The sequence below is a fragment of the Thamnophis sirtalis genome, unplaced genomic scaffold (genome assembly GCF_051295495.1).
Source record: "Thamnophis sirtalis isolate CommonGarterSnake01/CBP01778 unplaced genomic scaffold, rThaSir2_p1.2 scaffold_14, whole genome shotgun sequence".
Taxonomy (NCBI): Eukaryota; Metazoa; Chordata; class Lepidosauria; order Squamata; family Natricidae; genus Thamnophis; species Thamnophis sirtalis.
Genome location: NW_028261394.1, coordinates 46,439,806 through 46,467,119, shown reverse-complemented (window position 1 = coordinate 46,467,119; position 27,314 = coordinate 46,439,806). Strand labels below are relative to the sequence as shown.

The 27,314-nt window shown below is 44.2% G+C and overlaps 2 protein-coding genes across 2 annotated transcripts in view; one reads left to right on the top strand and one right to left on the bottom strand.

Annotated features, from left to right (window-relative positions):
• The first annotated feature begins 2,648 nt into the window (after nucleotides 1-2,648).
• On the top strand, nucleotides 2,649-23,936 carry MEAK7 (MTOR associated protein MEAK7). Its single transcript, XM_087729410.1, has 9 exons — nucleotides 2,649-2,845; nucleotides 4,937-5,121; nucleotides 10,251-10,445; nucleotides 11,835-12,065; nucleotides 13,766-13,910; nucleotides 15,614-16,057; nucleotides 17,468-17,586; nucleotides 19,986-20,165; nucleotides 23,087-23,936. Exons 3-9 carry the CDS (start codon nucleotides 10,275-10,277, stop codon nucleotides 23,210-23,212), a joined length of 1,416 nt encoding a protein of 471 aa, XP_087585536.1. The 5' UTR covers nucleotides 2,649-2,845; nucleotides 4,937-5,121; nucleotides 10,251-10,274; the 3' UTR covers nucleotides 23,213-23,936.
• Nucleotides 23,459-27,314, bottom strand: part of ATP2C2 (ATPase secretory pathway Ca2+ transporting 2) — a 47,166-nt gene continuing 43,310 nt past the window's right edge. Inside the window, exons 26-27 of the mRNA XM_087729409.1 lie at nucleotides 24,972-25,113; nucleotides 23,459-24,551 (exon numbers count right to left, since the gene is read on the bottom strand). Coding sequence (XP_087585535.1) covers nucleotides 24,433-24,551; nucleotides 24,972-25,113 — 261 coding nt within the window. The 3' untranslated portion in view covers nucleotides 23,459-24,432. The remainder of the gene's footprint in view (nucleotides 24,552-24,971; nucleotides 25,114-27,314) is intronic.

Genomic DNA, 27,314 nt, shown 5'->3' with positions numbered 1-27,314 from the left:
ACTTCACAGTGTTTTCCAGCCCTCTCTAAGCAGTTTACAGAGTCAGCCTCTTGCCCCCAACAAGCTGGGTCCTCATTTTACCCACCTCAGAAGGATGGAAGGCTGAGTCAACCTTGAGCCGGTCAGGATCGAACTCCTGGTAGTGGGCAGAATCAGCCTGCAAAGCTGCATTCTAACTACTGTGCCATGATGGAGGGATGGATGGATGGATGGATGGATGGATGGAAGGAAGGAAGGAAGGGCAATAGCACTTGGATTTATATACCACTTCACAGTGTTTTCCAGCCCTCTCTAAGCAGTTTACAGAGTCAGCCTCTTGCCCCCAACAATCTGGGTCCTCATTTTACCCACCTCGGAAGGATGGAAGGCTGAGTCAACCTTGAGCCTGGTGGGATTCAAACTGACAAATTGCAGACAGCAGAACCAGCCTGCAATACCGCACTCTAACCACTGCGCCACCTTGGCTCATAAGGCATGACAATGTTAAGGCGTTATCCACATGACTGAGCTGATTTTGCAACAGTTTTGGGGGACTATTATTAAGCAGCTGTTTGAAGTTACGACTGACCCCACAAAAGGGACTCCCGAGCCAGATTTGAAGTTCTAACATTCACACATAACCCCCCCCCCCACATTTTGGGGGCGCAGAAAGAGCCCGCATGTACTGCTGTTTGTAGAATCCTACAGTTAATGGATTGCAATTCCCCCCCCCCAAAAAAACCCCTAATGTTTATTTCTGGTTTCTGGCAAAAATAATACCATAACAAGATGTAGGTTTGCTGAACAACTGCAGTGTTCAGTTTATGACCGTGGTGTTGCTTAATGACTGCCACCAAAAAGCTGAGAAAATCAGTCACATTGATTGTTGTTTCTTTTTTTAAAATATTTTATTTTATTTTTTATTTAAAACAAATGCAGCATGCTGTTTCTTGTGCTGTTTTGCACACTCTTGGCTCCTAAGTATCTGGTAAGATGGTAGTAAATCAGCACCCCTGTTGACTGACAAGGGACCCGTTTCCCAGCTTCCAATCGTTTCTCTGGCTATTTTTGTTTCTGCTCGGCCAACAATCTTAGCAACTGCAAAACTGAAGGCATGACTTTCTTCATTGCAATATGAGGCTACCAAGGAGCTTGCGTCTCCTCGTCTGACAGATCGCTCGTGTTCTTGTAATCTGGTGGTTATTTCCCTCCCACTCTGTAGTGTCAGGGAATCCGGTAAATCTGGATATTTGATAAGCTAGTTTGTATTTCAGCTGCACTGGCAGGCCCTGTTCTGATGAACTAGCTTCATCAGATCTCTTCCACTCCCAAAAAATTAGGGTTCTGAAAAAAACTCGCCCAGTTTCTGATCTCATTCTCTCCCCCGAACCCGATTCCCCATGCAACTCAAGCTGCATTTCTTCTGAAGCCGACTCAAAGGGGATTGTGATGTAAACCCAGCACGATTTTGTTCTCCTTGGCATCAGTTGCATCGTGCAGAAACATAGCCCGGATCTTTGTAGAATTGCACAACAATGAAAAAATGTGGAAGGCGATGATTTTGACCGCCAGAATGACTTATTCGGGGCGATCAATGTGGAGCTCAGAGGGGAAACAGCGCAACGGTCCTTGTTTATTGCACAATTCTCCTTTCATGCCTTCTGAACAGCTGGGCACACAATGAAAAGGCTCCTTTTTTTTTCTTTCTGGAACGCGTTGTGCGTTAATAAACATCCCACTGCCATCGTGTGGGCATCGGCCCAAAAAGCACAAGGCGGTTGGCACCGTCCCGGGGACTTTTATCACACCCAGCCAAGCCACCACCCTGTTGCATGGGAGGTTTGCTAAAGGCACGGGAGGCTGATCTGGAGCAAAGGCAACAGGCAACAGCAAAATCTAATCTTTCTATTTTGAACGTCTTGGATATTTTTGCATTGGTCGTTCAACTAGCTGGAAAAAGTGTCTTTAAGGTGCACAAGTTTGTCTTTTGCAACCAGCTCTCCTATTGGTGTGTATTATTGTAGAAGCATAAAATTTGGGCCTGATTTGGATGGACAGGCACAGAATTAAAAATCTCCAGGAAAATAAAAAATATAAAATTATTTGCCTTGAATTCCTGTGTCTGCTAAGTATAAGTATAATCTTTATTGTCATTGTATTTAAATACAATGAAATTGGTTAAGGTGTGATACTAAAAAAAAAAAAGAAGAAAAGAAAAAGCTTCTTCTGGGCGCAATCGGGATTCGAACTCGCGACTTCAAGACACCTTTGAGATTTTTGCCCGTCTCGCCCCTAGGAGGGTTCTCATTGGCTACGACTGAAAAGGAGGACGCTCTTTCCCGCAGGAGGGCGCTCGCTTCAGATCGCATCTCCTCAACCTCCACAACATAGAGTACAACATCTAGAAAGTCATCCCCTTCGTACTTCATTTCCGGCATGACCGCACAAACTCCCAGGAGGCCTCCTTACCACGGAGCTGGCGATGCCTAGAACGTCACTGATGCAGCATAGGAATCCCGCTGTTGAGGCGTTTTAAAGCCTTATGAATGACGGAGACGGTGACGTCACGTTTAGAACCGCCCTCCCGAGGTCTCTGACGCTCCCATTGGCTGAGTGCTCTGTTGCTCAAGCGGCCCCAGGGGCGGAGCCTCAGCCGGTGGCGTCTCAGAGCTGAGGGCGGCGGGGCGGGGGGCGGCGCCGCGGAACAGCGAAGCCGCTGAGGGAAATCGAGCGGCGGGGATCCCCCGGGGCCTCCGGCACCGTCCCTACGAAGCGAGCCAGCGGCTGCCGCGAACCTTCGGCCTTGACGGAGGGGGCGGAGTCCGCACGGGGCCGTCTTTATTATTCATGCGCGGCGCGAGGCATGGTGGGTGCCCCCTCATTGATATTCATGAGCCTCATGAATATTAATATTTATGAATATAAAGGGGTGGAGCTTTGGGTTTTTTTTTCTTTCTTTCTCGCTTCCTTTTCCAAGTTCTCCAGCTGGGTTAGGCCAAATAGGTATGTTTTCTCTGCATGTTTTTAATAATAAGTAAAAAGGAAGACGCCATCTCTTTTTTTAAAAAAAAATATTTTTGGCACAACAACCTTTCAAGGTAGGCCAGCCTGCATTCTTTGCCCAAGTCGTGGGAAACTCATTGAATTTTCCTGCCTCTCCATGCACTTTGGGCTGTTTGCTTAAGGCTCCCTGACTTTCCCTCCTTTTGCACTCTTCTTCTTTTTTTTTGGCAGATTTTATTTATTTGCTAAATTTATTTGCTCCCCGCCTGGCTACAGGCGAGATAAAGCAGTGAAAAATGATTTAAAACGTGCAAATATAACATTTCTTTTTGCTGGAAAGCTGGGTTGCTCTGTGGGAGCCAAAGGTTTGGAGACGTTAGGCAGCCCTGTTCCTTTTTAAAATGTTTTTTTTTTTTTGCATATATTTTTATTTTTTAAAATTATATTTACGATATGAAGACGTGGCTTATAGTCCCGAGTTCGAATGCCGGCTGCCCCCAAAGGGAGCATTTTTTAGTATTGATAGGAGCTTAGCAGCTGCAGGGAATCAAGCCAAAGAATTTATATTTATTGTATGTGTGTGTGTGTTGTATTTGTGCTGATAAATTTATATATATATATATATATATATATGTGTGTGTGTGTGTGTGTGTGTGTGTGTATGTATGTGTGTATGTGTGTATGTGTGTATGTGTATATGTATATGTATATGTATATGTATATGTGTGTGTTTTATTTGTACTGTACGGTTTCTGTTGTGATGGACTCTTGTGACGAGCCGATTGACAGATGATGGAAGCAGTTAGCTTCCTCCCATAATTGTGGCTTACCAGGGGTTGTGACACTAGATAGATAGATAGATAGATAGATAGATAGATAGATAGATAGATAGATAGATAGATAGATAGATGATAGATAGATAGATAGATAGATGATAGATAGATAGATAGATAGATAGATAGATAGATAGATGATAGATAGATAGATAGAGATAGATAGATAGATAGAGATAGAGATATAGATACACACATACACATACATACACACACACAATTGTGGCTTACCAGGGGTTGTGACACTAAATAGATAGATAGATAGATAGATAGATAGATAGATAGAGATAGAGATATAGATACACACATACACATACATACACACACACAATTGTGGCTTACCAGGGGTTGTGACACTAAATAGATAGATAGATAGATAGATAGATAGATAGATAGATAGATAGATATAGAGATATAGATACACACATACACATACATACACACACACACACACACATATATATGTGTGTGTGTGTGTGTTGTATTTGTGCTGATAAATTATATATGTGTGTGTGTGTGTGTATGTATGTATGTTACTGCTCAGTTCATCAAGGACATGAAGAAGGTGGACTCGGCATATCTCAGAAATCTTTTAATAGTTACGTGGGTTTGTTTATGTGCACCTAAGTATAGATAGATATAGATAGGTGACAGATAACCAAGTAATTGTTAATTGAATTGCGCCTGATTTTATGATTATTATTTTTTGGCCATGGTTAAGCGAATCACTCCAGTTTTTAAGTGAATTGTGCCGTCATTAAGTGAATCCAGCCCCCCCCCCCCCAATTGTCTTTGCTTGTTGGAAGATGGCTGTGAAAGTCTCAAATGGGGAATCACACAATCTCCGGGATGATGCCACCGTCACAAATACATTGGGATCCACCCGTCTTAAAAGTTTAAAACCCTCTGCTTTCTCCGCCTCTCAGATGCCAGGTTCCAGTTTTCACTTCCACATCTGTTAGAAAATAGGTGCAGCAGCCACAAAGGAGAAGCATAAATGGCTTCAACACCGGCAAGCTCTGTATTTATATATTGCCGGAAATCAGAAAGCTAAACCTGGTGTTTTACGATGTCTTTAGAAAAGCTGGGGTTTTTTTTTTGCTTCTTTTTTTTTAAACCAGGTTCCTGCTCCATAAACATCGGTCTAACACCACCGGCCAAGACACGAGATGAGAAAATAAAAGACCCGTATTTCATCCGTTAAATTCCTGCACTTTTTGGGCAAACCTTGACGGGAGTCCCATCAAGAAGAAGAAGAAGAAGAAGCAGCAATTACTTTTGTGGGAGCCCTTATTTTTAAAAAGAGGTAAATGCCTTCTTGTTTCTGATTGGTTTCATTATGCTAAGCAAAGAAGCAGGCAGCATTCATTATGTGTGAAATATTATTATTCCTGATATTTTCCTATGTGTGTGTATGTTTTTGGGCTGCTGAATAATTCATGTTTTTCGGAGGCTTTAGAATAGAATAGCAGAGTTGGAAGGGACCTTGAAGGTCTTCTAGTCCAACCCCCTGCCTAGGCAGGAAACCCTATACTGCTTCAGACAAATGGCTATCCAACATCTTCTTAAAGACTTCCAGTGTTGGGGCATTCACAACTTCTAGAGGCAGGTTGTTCCACTGATTAATTCTTCTAACTGTCAGGAAATTTCTCCTCAGTTCTAAGTTGCTTCTCTCCTTGGTTAGTTTCCACCCATTGCTTCTTGTTCTACCCTCGGGTGCCTTGGAGAATAGTTTGACTCCCTCTTCTTTGGGGCAGCCCCTGAGATATTGGAAGACTGCTATCATGTCTCCCCCTAGTCCTTCTTTTCATTAAACTAGACATACCCAGTTCCTGCAACAATTCTTCATATGTTTTAGTCTCCAGTCCCCTAATCCTCTTTGTTGCTCTTCTCTGCACTCTTTCCAGAGTCTCCACATCTTTTCTACATCGCGGTGACCAAAACTGAATGCAGAATTCCAAGTGTGGCCTTACCAAAGCATTATAAAGTATTAACACTTCGCGTGATCTTGATTCTATCCCTTCTGATTCTATTTTAAACCTTTGATGGTTTAAAATGTGTATATCTGGAGCTTGTTTAATTATTATTATTATTATTTTAAAAAAACTCATGTTTCATGCATGTTTTTTCCCCCCCTCTTCTTCTCTTCCCCTGGTCTTTTATTCTGCATTATGTGTGAGACAGAAGGAGTGGCCTAGAGGTGGTGTTCTTGCCTCGTAATCAGGGAGCTGTGAGTTTGATTCTAGGGGGAAGCAGATGTTTTCTCTATCTGGGCACAATGTGAATATACCTGCTGAATATAACTCTGCATTGGCAACAGGAAAGGCATCCGGCCAGTAACCCCTCTGCTAGCTCTATTCTGACTCCACCCGGCAAGGGATTATGGGGTTGTTAAAGAAAGATGATGATGATGAGGTGTGATGCAGAAAAAAGAAGAAATCCTTTCTCCCTAAAGTGGAAAAAAATGAGATTTCCAAGATAGTGGTATTGTTGAGGACCACCTATACAGAACCAGTTGTTTTAACATCTCTACCTGGGCACAATGTGAATATATCTGCATTGGCAACAGGAAAGGCCACCGGCCAGTAACCCCTCTGCTAGCGCTATTTTGACTCCACCCGGCAAGGGATTATGGAGTTGTTAAAGAAAGATGATGATGATGATGATGATGAGGTGTGATGCAGAAAAAAGAAGAAATCCTTTCTTTCTCCCTAAAGGGGAAAAAAAAATGAGATTTCCAAGATAGTGGTATTGTTGAGGATACCTATACAGAACCAGTTGTTCTGTCACCTATACAGAACCAGTTGTTTTAACATCCCTGCCCTTCCTGTTTGCGATGCTTTCTGGCGCTGTCCGTGTTCCCAGACAATGAGATTTCGAGAAGTCCCTGCGTTTTGTAACATCCTTTTCTCCTCCTCCTCCAACGATTTCTCATTCGGGCCTTTGAGGTCCTTCAGGTCAGGGAAATGGGTTGCACAAGGACTCCATGTGGTTGTTGTGGTTGTTGTTGCTGGGTTTAATAACAGGGCCCTAACACAACAGAATAACAGAGTTGGAAGGGGGCCTTGGAGGTCTTCTAGCCCAACCCCCTGCTTAAGGAGGAGACCCTATACCATCCCAGACAAATGGCTTTCCAATCTCTTCTTGGAGAGAAGGCGCAGTGGTTAAATGCAGCACTGCAGGCTACTTCAGCTGACTGCAGTTCTGCAGTTCGGCTGTTCAAATCTCACCGGCTCAGGGTTGACTCAGCCTTCCATCCTTCCAAGGTGGGTAAAATGAGGACCCGGATTGTTGTTGGGGGCGATATGCTGACTCTGTAAACCGCTTAGAGAGGGCTGAAAGCCCTAGGAAGCGGTATATAAGTCTAACTGCTATTGCTATTGCTATTCTTAAAAAAAAACCAGTGATAGGAGAGGAGAGAAAAAAGAGAAAGGAAAAGCAGAATAACACAGTTGGAAGGGACCTTGAGGTCTTCTAGTCCAACCCTCTGCTGACGCAAGAGACCCTACAGCATTTCAGGTTAATAGTTGTCTAATTTTTTTTTAAAAAAACCTCTAATTATAGTGCACCCACAACTTCTGGACGCAAGTTGTCCGACTGAATAATTGTTTTAACTGTCAGGAAATTTCTCCTTAGTTCTAAGTTGCTTCTCTCCTTGATTAGAATAGAATAGAATAACAGAATTGGAAGGGTCCTGGGGGGGGTCTTCTAGTCCAACCCCCTGCTCAGGCAGCAAACCCTGTAACATTTCAGGTTAATAGTTGTCCAATATTTTCTCTAAAAGCTTTAGTTAACTTCCAGTGTTGGAGCATTCATAACTTCTGGAGGCAAGTTGTTCCACTGATTAATTCTTCTAACTGCCAGGAAATTTCTCCTTAGTTCGAAGTTGCTTCTCTCCTTGATTAGTTTCCACCCATTGCATCTTGTCCTGCCCTCAGGTGCTTTGGAGAACAGCTTGACTCCCTCTTCTTTGTGGCAGCCCCTGAGGTATGGGAACACCGCTATCCTGTCTCCCCCGGTCCTCCTTTTCACTATAGACTGGATTCCTGGAAGCCTGACCTTGTTTTTTGCCTCCTTAGGGCAGAACAATCTTGAGTTTTCTTCTTTTACTTCCTCCTCCCTTGGCAGACTCAGCTGGTGTTGACTTAAGGGCTACTGAATACCTTTCTCAAGGCCGTCTCCGTCTCCTTCTGCAGCTCTCTGCTTTTTTCTCTCTACTTATTCCCCCACCACCTCCAAGTCCTTGCAGGGCTGAGTTGCTCAAAATTTGCTGCTGAAGCTTACTTACACTCTCTCTCTCTCTCTCTCTCTCTCTCTCTCTCTCTATCTCTCTATCTCTCTATCTCTCTATCTCTCTATCTCTCTATCTCTCTATCTCTATCTCATCTCTATATATCTATATCTATATCTCCGTCTGTCTGTCTGTCTATCTATCTATCATCTATCTATCTATCATCTATCTATCTATCTATCTATCTATCTATCTATCTATCTATCTATCTATCTATCTATCTATCTATCTATCTATCTATCTATCTATCTATCTATCTATCTATCTCTATCTCTATCTCATCTCTATATATCTATATCTATATCTATATCTATATATCTATATCTCTGTCTGTCTGTCTGTCTGTCTATCTATCTATCTATCTATCATCTATCTATCTATCTATCTATCTATCTATCTATCTATCTATCTATCTATCTATCTATCTATCTCTATCTCTATCTCTATCTCTATCTCATCTCTATCTCATCTCTATATATCTATATCTATATATCTATATCTCTGTCTGTCTGTCTGTCTGTCTATCTATCTATCTATCTATCTATCTATCTATCTATCTATCTATCATCTATCTATCTATCTATCATCTATCTATCTATCTCTATCTCTATCTCATCTCTATATATCTATATCTATATATCTATATCTCTGTCTGTCTGTCTATCTATCTATCTATCTATCTCTATCTCTATCTCATCTCTATCTCATCTCTATATATCTATATCTATATCTCTGTCTGTCTGTCTGTCTGTCTCTCTCTCTCTCTCTCTATCTATCTATCTCTATCTCTATCTCTATCTCTATCTCTATCTCATCTCTATATATCTATATCTATATCTATATATCTATATCTCTGTCTGTCTATCTATCTATCTATCTCTATCTCTATCTCATCTCTATCTCATCTCTATATATCTATATCTATATCTCTGTCTGTCTGTCTGTCTATCTCTCTCTCTATCTCTATCTCTATCTCATCTCTATATATCAATATCTATATCTATATCTATATATCTATATCTCTGTCTATCTATCTATCTATCTATCTATCTATCTATCTATCTATCTATCTATCTATCTATCTATCTATCTATCTATCTATCTATCTATCTCTATCTCTATCTCATCTCTATCTCATCTCTATATATCTATATCTATATCTCTGTCTGTCTGTCTATCTCTCTCTCTCTCTCTATCTATCTATCTCTATCTCTATCTCTATCTCTATCTCTATCTCATCTCTATATATCTATATCTATATCTATATATCTATATCTCTGTCTGTCTGTCTATCTATCTATCTATCTCTATCTCTATCTCATCTCTATCTCATCTCTATATATCTATATCTATATCTCTGTCTGTCTGTCTATCTCTCTCTCTCTCTCTCTATCTCTATCTCTATCTCTATCTCATCTCTATCTCATCTCTATATATCTATATCTATATCTCTGTCTGTCTGTCTCTCTCTCTCTCTCTCTCTCTATCTCTATCTCATCTCTATATATCAATATCTATATCTATATCTATATATCTATATCTCTGTCTATCTATCTATCTATCTATCTATCTATCTATCTATCTATCTATCTATCTATCTATCTATCTCTATCTCTATCTCATCTCTATCTCATCTCTATATATCTATATCTATATCTCTGTCTGTCTGTCTATCTCTCTCTCTCTCTCTCTATCTCTATCTCTATCTCATCTCTATATATCTATATCTATATCTATATATCTATATCTCTGTCTGTCTGTCTATCTATCTATCTATCTCTATCTCTATCTCTATCTCATCTCTATCTCATCTCTATATATCTATATCTATATCTCTGTCTGTCTGTCTATCTATCTATCTATCTCTATCTCTATCTCTATCTCATCTCTATCTCATCTCTATATATCTATATCTATATATCTATATCTATATCTCTGTCTGTCTGTCTATCTATCTATCTATCTCTATCTCTATCTCTATCTCATCTCTATCTCATCTCTATATATCTATATCTATATATCTATATCTATATCTCTGTCTGTCTGTCTGTCTATCTATCTATCTCTCTATCTCTATCTCATCTCTATCTCATCTCTATATATCTATATCACTATATCTATATATCTATTTCGATCCCTTGCAGGATTTCGCCCCCAGCCAAAGGAAAATGGGCAACGTGGAAAGCAGCGGCTCTTACCAGAAACACCTTTCCAGGTTTCTTCCCGATGAGCTCATGGACATCGAGGGCGTTTTTAGCGCCTTATCTGGAGCGGATGAGGCCGTGGCTGTGAAAGTGGGGAAAAAGGCACAGGCCGGGGTGACCCTTGAAGCACTCAAGGTGAGTAAGCAATGGGCAGGCTCCCTTAGGGTTGTAAGTCGAGGACTGCCTATAATTTATTCATTGATTATTTTTTTCCCCAGCATGGGCTGTTAAGTGGTACCTTGCTCAATAGTAGCCGTTGTGAGAGGGATCTTGGAGTCCTAGTGGACAAACATTGAAATATGAGCCAGCCGTGGGCAGCAGCTGCCAAAAAAGCCAACACAGTTCTAGGCTGCATAAACAGAGGGAGAGAATCAAGATCACGTGAAGTGTTAAATACCACTTTAAAAGGCCTTGGGAAGGCCACACTTGGAATATACTGCGTCCAGTTTTGGTCACCACAATGTAGAAAAGATGTGGAGACTCTAGAAAGAGTGCATAGAAGAGCAACAGAGAGGATTAGGGGACTGGAGGCTAAAACATATGAAGAACGGTTGCAGGAACTGGGTATGTCTAGTTTAATAGAAAGAAGGACTAGGGGAGACATGATAGCAATGTTCCAATATCTCAGGGGTTGCCACAAAGAAGAGGGAGTCAAACTATTCTCCAAGGCACCTGAGGGCAGGACAAGAAGCAATGGGTGGAAACTAATCAAGGAGAGAAGCAACTTAGAACTGAGGAGAAATTTCCTGGCAGTGAGAAGAATTAATCAGTGGAACAGAAATTGCCTCCAGAAGTTGTGAATATCCCAACACTGGAAGTTTTTAAGAAGATGTTGGATAGCCATTTGTCTGAAATGGTGTAGAGTTTCCTGCCTAGGCAGGGGATTGGACTAGAAGACCTCTAAGGTCCCTTCCAACTCTGCTATTGTATTCTATTGATTATCTTATAACTGACTCAAGGTAGCAAAAATTATATAATACTCCCCCCCCTCGCCCCCCCAACAACCCTGTGAGGCTGTGACTGTCTTGTGGCGCATGACAGAGGAGTTTTGTTCTTCTGGTGACAGGGTAAGCTACTTCTTATGGGTGGTCCTCGACTTATGACCGCAATTGAGCCCCAGATTTCTGCTGCTAAGCAAGACGGCTGTGAGGTCCATTTTGCCCCATTTTACCACCTTGCTTGACGCAGCCGTTAAGTGAATCGCTGCAGTGGTGAAATTAACAGCACCGGCCGTTAAGTGAATCCGGCTTCCCGACCGACTTTGCTTGTCAGGAGGTCGCAAAAGGGGATCACGTGACCCCCCCCCCTCCGGGGAGAGTGCGACCGTCGTAAAATATGAGTCAGTTGCCCAGCGTCTGAATTTTGATCATGTGACCGCAGGGGGGGGGATGCTGCAGTGGTCGTACGTGTGAAACACGGTCTTAAGTCCTTTCCCCACCCCAGTGTCATCGTAAACTTTGAATAGACACTCAAGGTTGTAAGTCCAGGACTGGTTGTATGGAGGCCTTTCGGTCCCTTTCCTAGGTCTACGTCAAGGACGCCCTGCCTCCATCCATGGTGACGAGACTGTACAGTGGGATGAGGAGCATCCAGGAAACCCACCATCCCCCCGAGCCCATCCCCTGGGTGGCAAAGGAGCAGTTCGTGGTCTTTGCCTCCACCCTCTTCAAGGGCAACGCCCAGGAAAAAAGTGGGGTGGTCCTGCAGATGGTCTCGGGGGCTCAGAAGACGGTCAAGGGGAGCCAAATCCTAGAGGTAAGCAGACCAACACCTCGTTTGCGTTTAAGGGGGGAAAGGTGAGGTCTGTTCATTTATTTAGCACCTGGCATCTCCCACGCAGTCTGTCAGGCCTGCCTCCTTCAATATCTGTTTACTGTTTACTGTTTATATGTACTTGAGAGACCACCTGCTGCCAATCACCCCCACTAGACCGATTAGATCCCACAGATTAGGCCTCCTCCGAATTCCATCCGCTGGCCAGTGTCGACTGGCGACTACCCGGAGGAGGGCCTTCTCTGTGGCTGCTCCGACCCTTTGGAACGAGCTCCCCGTGGAGATTCGAACCCTCACCACCCTCCAGGCCTTCCGCAAAGCCCTTAAAACCTGGCTGTTCCGACAGGCCTGGGGCTAAAGAGCTGTTGCCCCCCCTTCTCGAATGGTATGACTGTTGTGTGTTTTTAAATTATGTATTGTTATGTTTCATTTTTTATTTTTTGTCTGTACCCCCCCTTCCCTGATTTGATTTGTTAGCCGCCCTGAGTCCCCTTCGGGGGGAAAAGGGTGGCATATAAATATAATAAAATGAATGAAATGAAAATGGATGAATGTATTAGGATTTGTATGCCGCCCACTCTCGAGAGACTCAGGGCGGCTTACAGATAAAGGCAGGAAGGGGGAAACATATAAAAATTAAAAAGAACAGACATTAAAATTTCACAACATTCATATAACTTAGAATGGGGCTGGGTGAATCAACAGCCCCAGGCCTGCCGGAACAGCCAGGTCTTAATCGCTTTGCGGAAGGCCGGAAGAGTAGTAAGGGTCCGGATCTCCACGGGGAGATCGTTCCAAAGGGCCGGAGCAGCCACAGAGAAGGCCCTTCCCCCGGGGAGTCGCCAGCCGACATTGACCGGCAGATGGAATCCAGAGGAGGCCCAGTCTGTGGGATCTTATGGGTCTCTGGGAGGTAAATGGCAGGAGGCGGTCTCTCGGGTCCAAGAAAGAAAAACCTCAACTCCATTGGAATAGAGAGAAAGGTACTTTTACGAGATATGGATTGAAAGCAGCGAAAAGGAAAGCAAGATCTGAGCCAAAGAGGAGCGAACAAGTACATATCAAATGAATGTTGAATGTTTGAATGTTTATTTCATTTGTATGCCGCCCTTTTCCCCCGAAGGGGGACTCAGGGCAGCTCACAACTCAAACCAGGGAAGGGGGATACAGACAAATTAACGACAACACAAAACAATACATAATTTAAAACACGCAACAACCATACCATTCGAGAAGGGGGGCAACAGCTCTTTAGCCCCAGGCCTGTCGGAACAGCCAGGTTTTAAGGGCTTTGCGGAAGGCCTGGAGGGTGGTGAGGGTGCGAATCTCCACGGGGAGTTCGTTCCAGAGGGTCGGAGCAGCCACAGAGAAGGCTCTCCTCCGAGTAGTCGCCAGTTGACACTGGCCGGCGGATGGAATTCGGAGGAGGCCTAATCTGTGGGATCTAATTGGTCTGGTGGAGGTAATTGAAAGGAAGAAAGGTCAGACATCAATACCGGGGCAATGCCAGGTCATCAGCTAGTATAATATATAAGGTAAAAATATTGTATTAAGGTCAAAACATAATAAAGCCTCCAAAATCTCTTTCGAGAAGCCCTTTTCGGTCCCCGCGAGAGGACTTGTTTCTAGAAGCGAAATCACCCAAAGACCATTTAATAAATCCTTATTCCACCTCCTTGAAGTTTGCAGGGGATCTGATCAGCTCCGTGATTCAGGTGCTCGGCTACAGGAAGCTGCTGAAAGGCTGGAATCCGAAGAAGCTGGATAATTCGGTCGCTAGGATCAAAGCCTTGGCTACTCAGTTGACTTCTGAACTGAAGTCGGCAGGTGAGCTGCCAGCGCTCGGGTTTAGTGGCGACAGTGGGACATAAAACAAAGACTACTATGGGAAGACTCGAAAGAGCCGGTATCAAACGTTTCGCACAATTTTCTGACTTAACACCCCTCATACTGGTAGTCCTCGGCTTAATGCCTCTTTGGTTATGATGGATTCCCATCCAGTGGTGAAATTCAATTTTTTTTTACTACCGGTTACGTAGGCGTGGCTTGTTGGGCATGGCAGGGGAAGGATACTGCAAAATCTCCATTCCCTTCCCACTCCAAAGGAAGGATACTGCAAAATCCACATTCCCTCCCTACTCCAGGGGAAGGATACTGTAAAATCCCCATTCCCTTCCCACTCCAGGCAAAGGATACTGTAAAATCCCCATTCCCTTCCCACTCCAGGGGAAGGATACTGCAAAATCCCCATTCCCCCCCCACTCCAGGGGAAGGATACTGCAAAATCTCCATTCCCTCCTCACTCCAGGGGAAGGATACTGCAAAATCTCCATTCCCCCCCCCCACTTTAGGGGGAAGGATACTGCAAAATCTCCATTCCCTTCCCACTCCAGGGGAAGGATACTGCAAAATCCCCATTCCCTCCCCACTCCAGGGGAAGGATACTGCAAAATCTCCATTCCCTCCCCACTCCAGGGGAAGGATACTGTAAAATCCCCATTCCCTTCCCACTCCAGGGGAAGGATACTGTAAAATCCCCATTCCCTTCCCACTCCAGGGGAAGGATACTGTAAAATCCCCATTCCCTCCCCACTCCGGGGAAGGATACTGTAAAATCCCCATTCCCTTCCCACTCCAGGGGAAGGATACTGCAAAATCCCCATTCCCTTCCCACTCCAGGGGAAGGATACTGCAAAAGCTCCATTCCCTCGCTACTCCTGGAGGAAGGATATTCTACATGATACTTGGAACGCTGGCAGCAGCATCTGGTGTGGCTAAAAATTGGAGCGTGGCAATCCCTTCCACACTGAGGGCAGATGCATAAGTTGAGGATTACCCGTAGAATCCCCTCTGAGACAGGGAGATGTTATATTAAGAGTTAGGGGGATTCTGGGAGTTGAAGTCCACCGTGACCCGTCAAAACCACACTCGACTAAACTGCGCCCGATTAAACCGCGTCGCTGACGTCATCAGCAGGGCGACAACAGTGACTGCGGAGAAAAAAGGGCGCTTTAAATAGCGCTTTGAAAGCAAGCCGATTCAACTTAAGGTAAGGGTTAGGTTTAGGGTTAGCTTTAGGGTTAGGTTTAGGGTTAGGTTAAGGGTTAGGTTAAGGCTTAGGGTTAGGTTAAGGGTTAGGGTTAGGTTTAGGGTTAGGTTTAAGGTTAGGTTAAGGGTTAGGTTTAGGGTTAGGTTAAGGGTTAGGGTTAGGTTTAGGATTAGGTTTAGGGTTAGGTTAAGGGTTAGGTTTAGGGTTAGGTTTAGGGTTAGGTTTATGGGGGTTAGGTTTAGGTTTAGGGGTTAATTTTAGGTTTAGGGTTTACAGCGTGCTTCTGTCTCCGCTCTGTTGTCGCCCTGTTGATGACGTCAGCGACGCGGTTCAGTCAGGCGCGGTTTAGTCAAGCGTGGTTTTGTGGTGGAACCGAAGTCCACCCCTCTTAAATGGAGAAAGCTTGGTATGTGTAGTATATGGGTTTCACCTTGCCAAATTCTGATTCGGACCTGGCCAATTCATCTCTCTCTCGCTGCAGAGGGAAAGAAGATGGAGGGAGACTCCGTCCTGGATGCCACGTGTGACCGAAACAGCCTGGAGGATTGGCTTTTCCGCGTCCCCCAGATCTCCACCTTCCTCAAGGTGGTCCTCCAGCAGGGCCTGCTCCTCCTGCAACCCCTCTCTGATGAAGGGGACGAGACCCTCCGCCTGCTGCCGGCGTGCCGGGGCCTCCAAGCGACCGCTGCCTTCGTCAGCCTCCTCGACCTCCCTTCCATCACCTACCTCAATTCCCACCTGCCTTCCGAGCTGCGGGATAAGTGGCAGCTGGTCTTCGCCTCCGGGATTCACGGCGAGAGCTTTTCCCAGCTGTGCGGCCATATTGTCAGCCAAGGGCCCTGCCTCCTGGTCCTGAAGGACACCGATGGCCACGTCTTTGGCGGGTTTTCCTCCTGCTCCTGGGAGGTGAAGCCTCAGTTCCAAGGTGAGGTCTTTGGAATTCAAGGTGAGATGAAAGGCCCTTCTCCCAGCCTCCAGAATTGTCCATGCATTGGAGGAGGGAGGAAGAGAGAGAAAGAGAAGGAGAGAGGGTAGGAAGGAGAAGAAAGAGGGTAGGAGTAGGGGAGAGGTAAGGGAAGGAAGAAGGGGAAGGAGAGGAGGAAGGAAGGAAGTAGGGAAGGAAGAGAAGGAGAAAAGAAAAGAAAGGGAAAATAAGGTGGTGTCTTAGCAGGTGCGAAGGATGGTAAACAAAGCAATCCAAACTATATCTTATAACCTTTTAAATGGAATAACGATAGTATAAGAATGGCAAAGAAAAAGAATAACTATGTGAATGTATACCTATAATTGTATGTAAGAGAATAAATGACAGTAAGAATATAAAGCACAATAGAGGTAAACAATATTTGGTTATAAATAGCTAACTTTAAATAAATATAGAATTATACATAAAAATGGATAACGAATAAGGAGATTATGAATGAAAGTTGGAAATGTATAGAAGGGAAAACACTTAACTGCAAAGAAACCGATACGGAACTGCTGTATGATGTACGATGGGACATTGTTCCTATGTTGTTTTAAGTCATGTGTCTGTTTCTGTTGATGTGTTTATGTGTTTAAAATGAAAATTTATTAAGAAAAAAAAAAAGTTGCAAACCAGGGACTGCGAACCTTTCTGGCACCGAGTGCCGAAAAGGGAGCATGCACGCTCCTTTGGGATGTGACCTGGAAAAGGAGCTGCCCAGGGAGCATGTGAGCATCGGAAAATGGACTTCTGGTTTCCAGCGGGCGCATTAGCACCGGACTTATGGTTACTGGCACACATGTACCATGTACTAGCTAGCAGGCATGCTCACGCTGGGAAACAGAAGACCAGCTTTCCCAGCTCCCAGGACTGCGGCATGCACGAAAGTCAGCTGATTGTCACGCACACATGCGCGCCAGAAACCCAGAAGAGGAACGGGCGATGCCGCGTGTGCCAGGCGACATGGCTCCCCGTGCCACTTCGGGCACGCGTGTCTCCATCACGGTTATAAAGAATTGTTCGGATATTCCATGCATTAATTTAGCAGATTTTAAGTACGCTGGTTGCAATGCACTGTTTGGGCTCTTTGGAGGTCACAAACAGACAAACAGAAAACCACAAAATGTGAGTTTTAGTGGTAGATAATAAGTAGAGACACCCCTGCATACACAAAGTGTGACAGCTGATGCTATCCACCAGGTGGCAGCCTTCTCTCAGAAGAAACTTCCAACAGCTAGCTCTCCCCTCAAAATGGGAAATGAATGAGGACTAGTCACTTCACTTTTTCCAGTTAGGCTCTGCCAGGTCGAATCTTTTCTGTTTTCCTTCTCTCTGGTCCTCAACTCGTTATTCATTTGTTGCTTACAGGAAACAACACCTGCTTTTTGTTCTCCGTTTCTCCCTCGTTGGAGGTCTTCACCTGCAGTGGCTATAATAACCACTACATGTACCTCAATCACGGGCAGCAGACTATGCCGAACGGACTTGTGAGTAACAAAGAGTGGGACATTTGAGTTTACTTTGGCCCCAAGGCTTTAACCACGATGGCTTGTACACGCATGCTTTGAAAATGGGTCAAAACAGGGGTCTCCAACTGTGGTAACTTTACGACTTGTGGACTTCAACTCCCAGAATTCCTCAGCCAGGAAATAGACTTCAACTCCCAGAATTCCTCAGCCAGGAAATAGACTTCAACCCCCAGAATTCCTCAGCCAGGAAATAGACTTCAACTCCCAGAATTCCTCATCCAGGAAATAGACTTCAACTCCCAGAATTCCTCAGCCAGGAAATAGACTTCAACTCCCAGAATTCCTCAGCCAGGAAATAGACTTCAACTCCCAGAATTCCTCAGCCAGGAAATAGACTTCAATTCCCAGAATTCCTCAGCCAGGAAATAGACTTCAACTCCCAGAATTCCTCAGCCAGGAAATAGACTTCAACTCCCAGAATTCCTCAGCCAGAAGATGGGAGTTCAGCTCCCAGAATTCCTCACTCAGCATGTGCATTTCAACTCCCAGAATTCCTCAGCCACTACCAGGACTTCAACTCCCAGAATTCCTCAGCCAGGAAATAGACTTCAACCCTCCTTCTCCACCCCCCCCCCCCAGCCCTGCTGAAGCCTGCAGAGTATTCCGGGGGCCAGGGAGGACAAAACTTTTTTTTTTTCTTATTTACCTCTTCGAAATCTGGGTGCGTCTTATAGTCCGAAAAATATGGTAATAGCTGCACAGTGTTAACTTAACATAACTTAACACAGTGTTTCTCAACCTTGGCAACTTGAAGATGTCTGGACTTCAAGTCCCAGACTTGAAGATGTCTGGATCTTCAAGTTGCCAAGGTTGAGAAACACTGACTTAACAGCTGTGGCAAGAAAGGTAAAGTGAGACAACTCCTTTTTTTAAAATATATTTTTATTTTCAAAACAAACATACAAACCCTCCTTCTTTACATACTGTAGAAAGTGTATCAGTTGGTTACAAAAGGCTTTTGTGCATCTCTCCCACCGTCATCAAATATAGTTCATGTTAACTCTAATATCTTAACTCGGATATTTATTATATTACCATCATCATACCTCCACTTTTATTTGACTATGATTATTTAAACGTCCTTCATCATAAAATATACCAAGATTTAATACCTAACCACCTACTGGCATTTCATTTACTTATTTATAAAATCCTCCCTTAACATTAAATCCTCATATCCTATTCTAGCTAAACATGCATAAAATTTTATAATCCTCCTTTCCAAATCTCTGTTTACCATTTACATCCAATTCCCTTATATTATACCCATACATGTATATAATTTATTATCATGATCTCTTTCTTTATTTAACTATATCCTATATCATAACATTTCCCCCCCTAATAATTAAAACTTAGCTGTGTCTAATTTTGCTCTTTTTTTGTGTTGTTATTCTTAATAACCTTTATATATAGTCCAAAAGGATTTCTGGCCTTCCCTTCACGGGCAACATTCAATATTCATATCCAATCATTACTTATCATAACACTACACATTATATACTCATTGTATGACTCAGCCTTCCATCCTTCCGAGGTGGGTAAAATGAGGACCCAGATTGTTGGGGGCAATATGCTGACTCTGTAAACCGCTTAGAGAGGCCTGAAAGGCCTATGAAGCGGTATATAAGTCTACTGCTATTGCTATTGCTATTGCTATACATTATTATCATTATCAATGTTTGTTTAACTCTACCTATTGTCACTAAATTTAACTAAGTTTAGCTAGTTTAAAATTATACTCTTCCATCCTTAAGACAACCGTGCTTAACTGTCTCACTTAGCAACAGAGATTTTGGGCCCAACTGTGGTCGTAAGTGAAGGGCTACCTGTAATTGGCCTTCCAGGTGTGTCTGTCGGTGGGAGGTTCATTCTTGCATTCTTTAAGAGCCGAGGTGGCGCAGTGGTTAAATACAGCACTGCAGGCTGCTTCAGCTGACTGCAGTTCTGCAGTTCGGCTGTTCAAATCTCACCGGCTCAAGGTTGACTCAGCCTTCCATCCTTCCGAGGTGGGTAAAATGAGGACCCGGATTGTTGTTGGGGGCGATATGCTGACTCTGTAAACCGCTTAGAGAGGGCTGAAAGCCCTATGAAGCGGTATATAAGTCTAACTGCTATTGCTATTGCTAATCTCACCGGCTCAGGGTTGACTCAGCCTCCCATCCTTCCGAGGTGGGTGAAATGAGGACCCGGATTATTGTTGGGGGCAATATGCTGACTCTGTAAACCGCTTAGAGAGGGCTGAAAGCCCTATGAAGCGGTATATAAGTCTAACTGCTATTGCTATTGCTGCTATTAACCTTTCCATATACCAATACAGACATGATGACGTGCCCGCATTTTCTCCTTCCTTCCAGGGCATGGGAGGTCAACACGAATACTTCGGCCTCTGGGTGGACAGTAACTTTGGCCAAGGCCACAGCCGAGCCAAGCCTCGGTGCACCACCTACAACAGCCCTCAGCTGTCGGCCAAGGAGAACTTCCTGCTGGATTCCATGGAGGTGTGGGCCGTGGGAGACAACTTGGAAGCCAAAAATGTAAGTCTTGCCATTCCGAGCAAAGCCACCTTAGCGGGGGTGGTGCAAACTTCCTGTTTGGTCAGGAGGCGCCTGCTCCCTGGTAGGGCATGAAATTCATGAGGTCAACGTTGGTTTAGGCTTCTCCTTTGCCCCTGGGGAGAAGCCTAAAAGCTTCTCCTGTAGCAGAAGATGGGAAAAGTCCCCAAGATTGGGTTGCATGGAAGTTAACCAAAACATGACCAAGATAGGAAGAGAAGAAGGGGAGGGGAAAGAGGGTCTTTAGGGCCCAGTGGTACCCTTGGTGTCTCTGAGTGAGTGGCCCGTATGAGGATGAACAGAGGGAAGAATGATTGACAGGGAATGAAGGAAGTGGGGTTCAGAAAGACCTCCTTAAGCTTGTCTGTTCTGACCGAGGCTTCCCACGAGAACGAAGCAAACTCCTGGTCCCGACAAAAAGAACTTTTATTAATTTCCAGTGAATTCTGCTCAATCACATCCAGCAAAGTCTTTTGGGGGGAGGATTTACAATCACAGACCTTATCTGGCTTGGAGAGCTGCCAGGCCCATATCTCCAAAACTTGGCAAGGAGTCTCGGAGAGTCACGAACCAATTAAGCGAACTAATTGCCTCCTGCAAACTCCACTCCCCTTTCGCTCCTCTTTTATGTCCTCTGGGAGGGGCCATTCACTGTCCACCTGTGTGACCTTACTCCCAAGTCGACCCCTGTTCTTTAGCTCTTCCCTTCGTCTGGCAACTCTGCGCATGCGCACACTGGGAACAGGCTCCAGCTGTTCTTCTGCCCCATTGATGTCTGAAGGCAGCTGATAACTGTCAGACAGCCCTGGCCCCCTCTCTGCCTCCGACACAGAGCCCTCATCAGAGCCTTCCCCAGACTCCAGGACTGGCCCAGGTTCCTCCCCAACCCTCCTCACAGTCCGAATCTGCTGCCAGCACTGTTGGCAGGCCACAACAATGTCTGATTTCAACCCAGGCATGTTTTTGATGGGATTGTAATTGCCACGAGGATGCAAGCTCCGATTGGCTTTTTTTCCAGGATGAAAGCAACTCTTGAACAGGGAAACAATTTTCTGTCCTGGGTTAGGGATCAACATTTTGGCCAACAACAAGGGGAATTTATTCCCCCTTGTTCTACTTCCCCCATCAGAATGGATTTAAAGGCCAGGGATATCCTGGTTGCTTCCAATGTACCTACAAACCAGGTCCAACCCTGTTTAGAAGCCCCCTAAATGAACACCACATACGTAAACTAGATTAAATGGTGGTTGGTGATTGAACGTATTGGGTTTAATCTAGCCCTTGGCTCATGGGGTGAGTCAACCCATCAGCTTCAATCATCCCATGGGTGACTTGCTTGGACCGTGGCCCTTTGAGGTGTTTTGTTAACCTGGGCTTAGTAAAGGTAAAGGTTCCCCTCGCACATATGTGCTAGTCGTTCCCAACTCTAGGGGGCGGTGCTCATCTCCGTTTCAAAGCCAAAGAGCCAGCTCTGTCCGAAGACGTCTCTGTGGTCATGTGGCCGGCATGACTCAATGCCGAACGCTGTTCCCTTCCCACCAAAGGTGGTTCCTATTTTTCTACTTGCATTTTTTACGAGCTTTCGAACTGCTAGGTTGGCAGAAGCTGGGACAAGTCACGAGAGCTCACTCCGTTACGCGGCGCTTAGGGATCCGAACCGCTGACCTTTCCGATCGACAAGCTCTTAGCCCCTGAGCCACCTTAGTATGCTAAGGCTTAGTATGTTGTGCATATTCAGCCCCTTCCCATCCACTCCTAGCAAGGCAAAAATAAGTTAACACAGGACATCGACTCTCAAAAATCTCAGGTATTTGGTTTCTGAGATCTTAACGTAAGCGGGAGGCTTTGTGTATCTTGACCTGTGACTTAAGCAGCTGCGTTTTCTCTTCCTTTTGAACAATTTGCGGCCCTATTTGGACCGGGAGGCACTTCAGACAGTCACTCACGCCCTCGTCATCTCAAGACTGGATTACTGTAACGCGTTCTACTTGGGGCTGCCCCTGAAAAGTGTTCGGAGACTGCAACTAGTCCAGAATGCAGCCGCGCGAGCGATACTGGATGTGCCAAGGTACACCCACATCACACCTATCCTCCGCGAGCTGCACTGGCTGCCCATTGGCCTCCGAACACGATTCGAGGTGCTGGTTATCACCTTTAAAGCCCTACATGGCCTAGGACCTGGGTACCTACGAGACCGTCTCCTGCCACATACCTCCCTTAGACCAATAAGATCCCACAGGATGGGCCTTCTCCGGGTGTCTTCAACAGGACAATGCCGGTTGGCGGCGCCTAGGAGTAGGGCCTTCTCTGTTGCCGCTCCGGCCCTATGGAATGAGCTGCCCCCAGAGATCCGGGCCATCCCCACTTTCACGGCCTTTCGCAAAGCCATTAAAACCTGGCTTTTCCGGCAGGCCTTCTGATTGGGTGTTTGTTGTCTTTCTTTTTTAACTTTGTGTGTCCTATTGTTTTTAAGTTTTTTTAATTTCTTTTTTATTCTGTAAGCCGCCCGGAGTCCTTCGGGATTGGGCGGCATAGAAACCTAATAAATTCATTCATTCATTCATTCAATTTCAGGGGATGCGGGGGGAGACAATCCAGTGCTCTTTGATTCCTTCCTTCCCCCCGTGTCGCCCCCCAGCTCCAGGAGGCTTAAAACTGACAGCAATTTGCTTTCTCTGGCAGTGCCTGTCATCTGATCTAACCTGTTTCATTGATCAGGTCAAAGCAGAACCTTTCCCTGTTTGCCAAACACTAAGGAAAGGGAAGGAATCCACCCAAATCTTTTTTTTTTTTTAGCTCAGGTTTCAGGAACTAAGAAATTCGGTCAGAGCTGGTTGCAGCCCTGCTTTCGGCTGTGGTGGTTGTTTTGTTATGTTTTCTTTTATGTTATGCTTTGGCTTTAGGGAAGAGGCCAAAAGAGCATCTTAGATACCGATCCAGAGGCCCAAGCCTTGCTGGAGATGATGGGGAAAAGCCGGCAGAGTGACGGGTTTCGCAAACCACCCGATGATGACGGAGAAGACAACTGAGATCTCACCTCGGAATCTTTTTTTTTCCTCCCCAAGTCTGACCGGGATCTTGCTGGAACGCCCCCCCCGAGCTTTCTATTTTCCACACGTCGGTATCCGTTGTCCAATCTCTTTAAGCGCGGTGAGATTCGGTAAAATAACAATTGGTGTCTTTGCAAACTTTGGATGTCTTTATCTGCAGGGTGTTGTTTTTTTTCTCCTCCTCTCCCCAGGGATTGGAGCGTGTATTTCTTCTAAATTCAGGACCTTCTTTTCACATTTATTTTGGTGTGCGAAACTTCCAGTATTCCTTGGAGAGACCCCAGTTCACTCACAGGAGTTCTCAAAACCCAAATGTCTTCCGTGCAGATCGATTTGTATTTTGCTGGGGGAAATTTAAGTGCTCCATAAAAAACATAATTTGGGTGTGTGTGTGTGACTGCTGAGGTGCCATATCCAGAAATCAGGATTTCATATCTGAATTAATCATACCACTATAAACAATTGAATCAGGTTCAGGCCAAGTTTTTAAGAGACTGGACAGATGTTGGCTGTGAATTTCCAGCTTCGTGGAGTAGCAGACTGTAAATGTGTGAATCCAGCCACTGTTGTTGTTTTTTTAAAACCTAATTGAACACCAAGATTGCAATACCCCGTTGACCCAACCCCAGGAGAAACCAAGGCAGACTTTATGAACAAGTGTCTTTTATTACATCTTAAATAAATAAAAGCAGGGAATCCTTCATTTCGGGGACCTGTTTTGAAGGGGGACACAATTGTCAGATGGCATCCAGGCATCGTTTTAACTTTGCAGGAGCGGATGGCCGGTGATGGGATCAGCTTGTGATTAAGAGTTGGGGAACCTTCTGAGATTAGAAGAGACCCAAATGACTCCCAAGGGCTTTGCAGAATCTGACATCCCCTTTGAACCCAATTGGGGTGGGGGGTGGGGGCAAGGTTCCAGCCGTGCCAGGTTAGCCAGTTGTCGTAATCATTCACGACCCGATGAGCTTAATTCCACTTTGTTGTGAAGTTACATTGTGCAGAACTCTTCAGGTCTGGAAATACGGGTCTTCTGCCCTCACCTTTACAGACTGAGAAACTAGGGAAGGGGCCTCTTCGGAAGGTCTTCCCCAATCCCTTATGCCGCTGAGGGCTACGCGGTCTCCTATTTGACCGTTCCTCTGCACCCCCCGTGGTCTTTGCCCTCGCGCCGTCGACACAAGGCGCGTCCCTATTCGTCAGACCATTTCCAGCGGTCTCTGCTCCGCCTTTGACCCGCAGCAATATTTCTCGCACACTTTGACCAGTTCCGAGAGGATGAAGACTGAAGACGCCAGAGCGGTGAGGAACAACAGGTCTATCGAGAGAAGGGAACAAATGGGTTACTAATACGGACAGCAGAACACCAAGGCGGGCATCAGTTGGCAACCGACAATCCATTCAACTTCCATTGAAGCCGCATTTTGGAGGGCTGCTTTCTTAACGATTAACGGGAGCCATAAGGACGCTGGCACGAAAATAAAGAGGAGGGTAGTGTGTCCCCTGAACCTCGTAATTTTCACCTTTTCGAAGGTTGCCATTTAGATTTGTTGAAAAGAAAAAGACAGGCAATCCTGAAAACGAGCTTCCCTCTCCCCTTCCCGACGCTTAGAAGCTGGATTTCACAGAGCGTATCATTAGGCGTCCCAACAAATCTCTCTATCGCCAGGAGTTTAAAAAGCTTTTATTTGGAAAGATTGAAATCCTCCTTCGATAAAAGGGTAGCCCCGGGACTTACCCAACGCTCGTAAACTCTCTGTCTGGAAGATCTTTTGCAAGGGAGGGATGTATATAACAGCCATTTGACCCAAAATAGATCCTAACACCGAATATAGGAACATGCGGTTTCGGAAAAGGCCTATTTCCAGAATCAGTTTCGTCTGGAGGAGGAAAAGGAAGATCAGATCATTCAATAAGACATTTGGTTTTTTTTTCTTTTTCTTTTCTTCTATGAGCCCAGCCTGGTTTTTTTTTCAAAATAGTTTTTTTTTTTTTTAGCAAATCAGATGATTAATAAAATCAGGTATTCGATAGCAGATCAATGCAACATCAATGCAGGTATTTTTAAACTAGGGTGCTTTTCTTAACTATTGTTGGCATCAGTAAGGAAGTCCAAGGATTTTGAGTGAATTTAGTATTTCTCCTGCAAGTGCCAATTTGTTGTTTTGCAATTAGAAGGGGAAAACACCCTTCAGATATCTTAAATGCACAGACGTATTTAATGTGCATAGCCTGGATCACATATCCTAACAAACCAGCATCTGCTTGGTTTACTTTGTAATATGAAGTCAAGCGTGCTTGTGTAACCACGGTTTGTGGCTTAGTACAATATACAGGGCTGCAGTAAATTATGGTTTACTTAGCAATCGAGGGTAAAGCAAACCGTGGCTTACTGTGATGCATAAAATTATGGTGGTCTTTTAACATTTACTTTTTTTACTGAGACAAAATAAAACCGGCAGTCCCCTGTTCAAATTCTTTCAAAGATGCAGTGACTCTTTGTTGAGGGTGGCAAGGTATGAAATCTCCCTCTGCTCCTGCTAAATTGTTCTTGCTTTGATTTTAAAGCATTCCCCCACCTTCAGAACCTTGTCTTGAATGCTCCCTGTCCAGTTTGATTGGTGCTTTGCTACAGATTAACCCCAAGAGTTTTATTTCATGCCCCGGAAATCTTCTACCTCAAATGACTAAAACAGGAGACCATTGGGCTTATTAAAAGAAGCAGCACGAGGGAAGTCTCTCTGTCTGTCTGTTTATCTATCTATCATCTACCTACCTACCTACCTACCTACCTATCTATCTATCTATCTATCTATCTATCTATCAATCATCTATCTATCTATCTACCTACCTACCTATCTACCTACCTACCTACCTACCTACCTACCTACCTACCTACCTACCTACCTACCTATCTTTCTATTTATATCCTCTATCTGTCTGTCTGTCTGTCTGTCTGTCTGTCTGTCTGTCTACCTACCTACCTACCTACCTACCTACCTACCTATCTTTCTATTTATATCCTCTATCTATCTATCTATCTATCTATCTATCTATCTATCTATCTATCTATCTATCTATCTATCTATCTATCTATCTACCTACCTACCTACCTACCTACCTACCTACCTACCTACCTACCTTTCTATTTATATCTATCTATCTATCTATCTATCTATCTATCTATCTATCTATCTATCTATCTATCTATCTAATCTAATCTAATCTAATCTAATCTAATCTAATCTACCTACCTGCCTATCTTTCTATGTATATCATCTATCTATCTATCTATCTATCTATCTATCTATCTATCTATCTATCTATCTATCTATCTATCTATCTATCTATCTATCTATCTACCTACCTACCTACCTACCTACCTACCTACCTACCTACCTACCTACCTATTTATATCCTCTATCTATCTATCTATCTATCTATCTATCTATCTATCTATCTATCTATCTATCTATCTATCTATCTATCTATCTATCTATCTAATCTAATCTACCTACCTGCCTATCTTTCTATGTATATCATCTATCTATCTATCTATCTATCTATCTATCTATCTATCTATCTATCTATCTATCTATCTATCTATCTATCTATCTATCTACCTACCTACCTACCTACCTACCTACCTACCTACCTACCTACCTACCTATCTTTCTATGTATATCATCTTATCTATCTATCATCTATCATTATCATCTACCTACCTACCTACCTACCTACCTACCTACCTACCTACCTACCTACCTACCTATCATCTATATCATTATCTATCATCTGTCTGTCTGTCTGTCTGTCTGTCTATCTATCTATCTATCATCTATCATCTATCTATCTATCTATCTATCTATCTATCTATCTATCTATCTATCTATCTATCTATCTATCTATCTATCTATCTATCTATCTAATCTATCTTGCCATAATAGCATTCCTAGCAAAAACCATTCTAGAAGTTGTTGGAGATCGAGAGGCGAATTAAACGAAAAATGGAATTCTTACATTAAAGCTGGTTATTGTGCTTGCACAAATATGTATTTTGATGCAGTAACTGTATGGACAG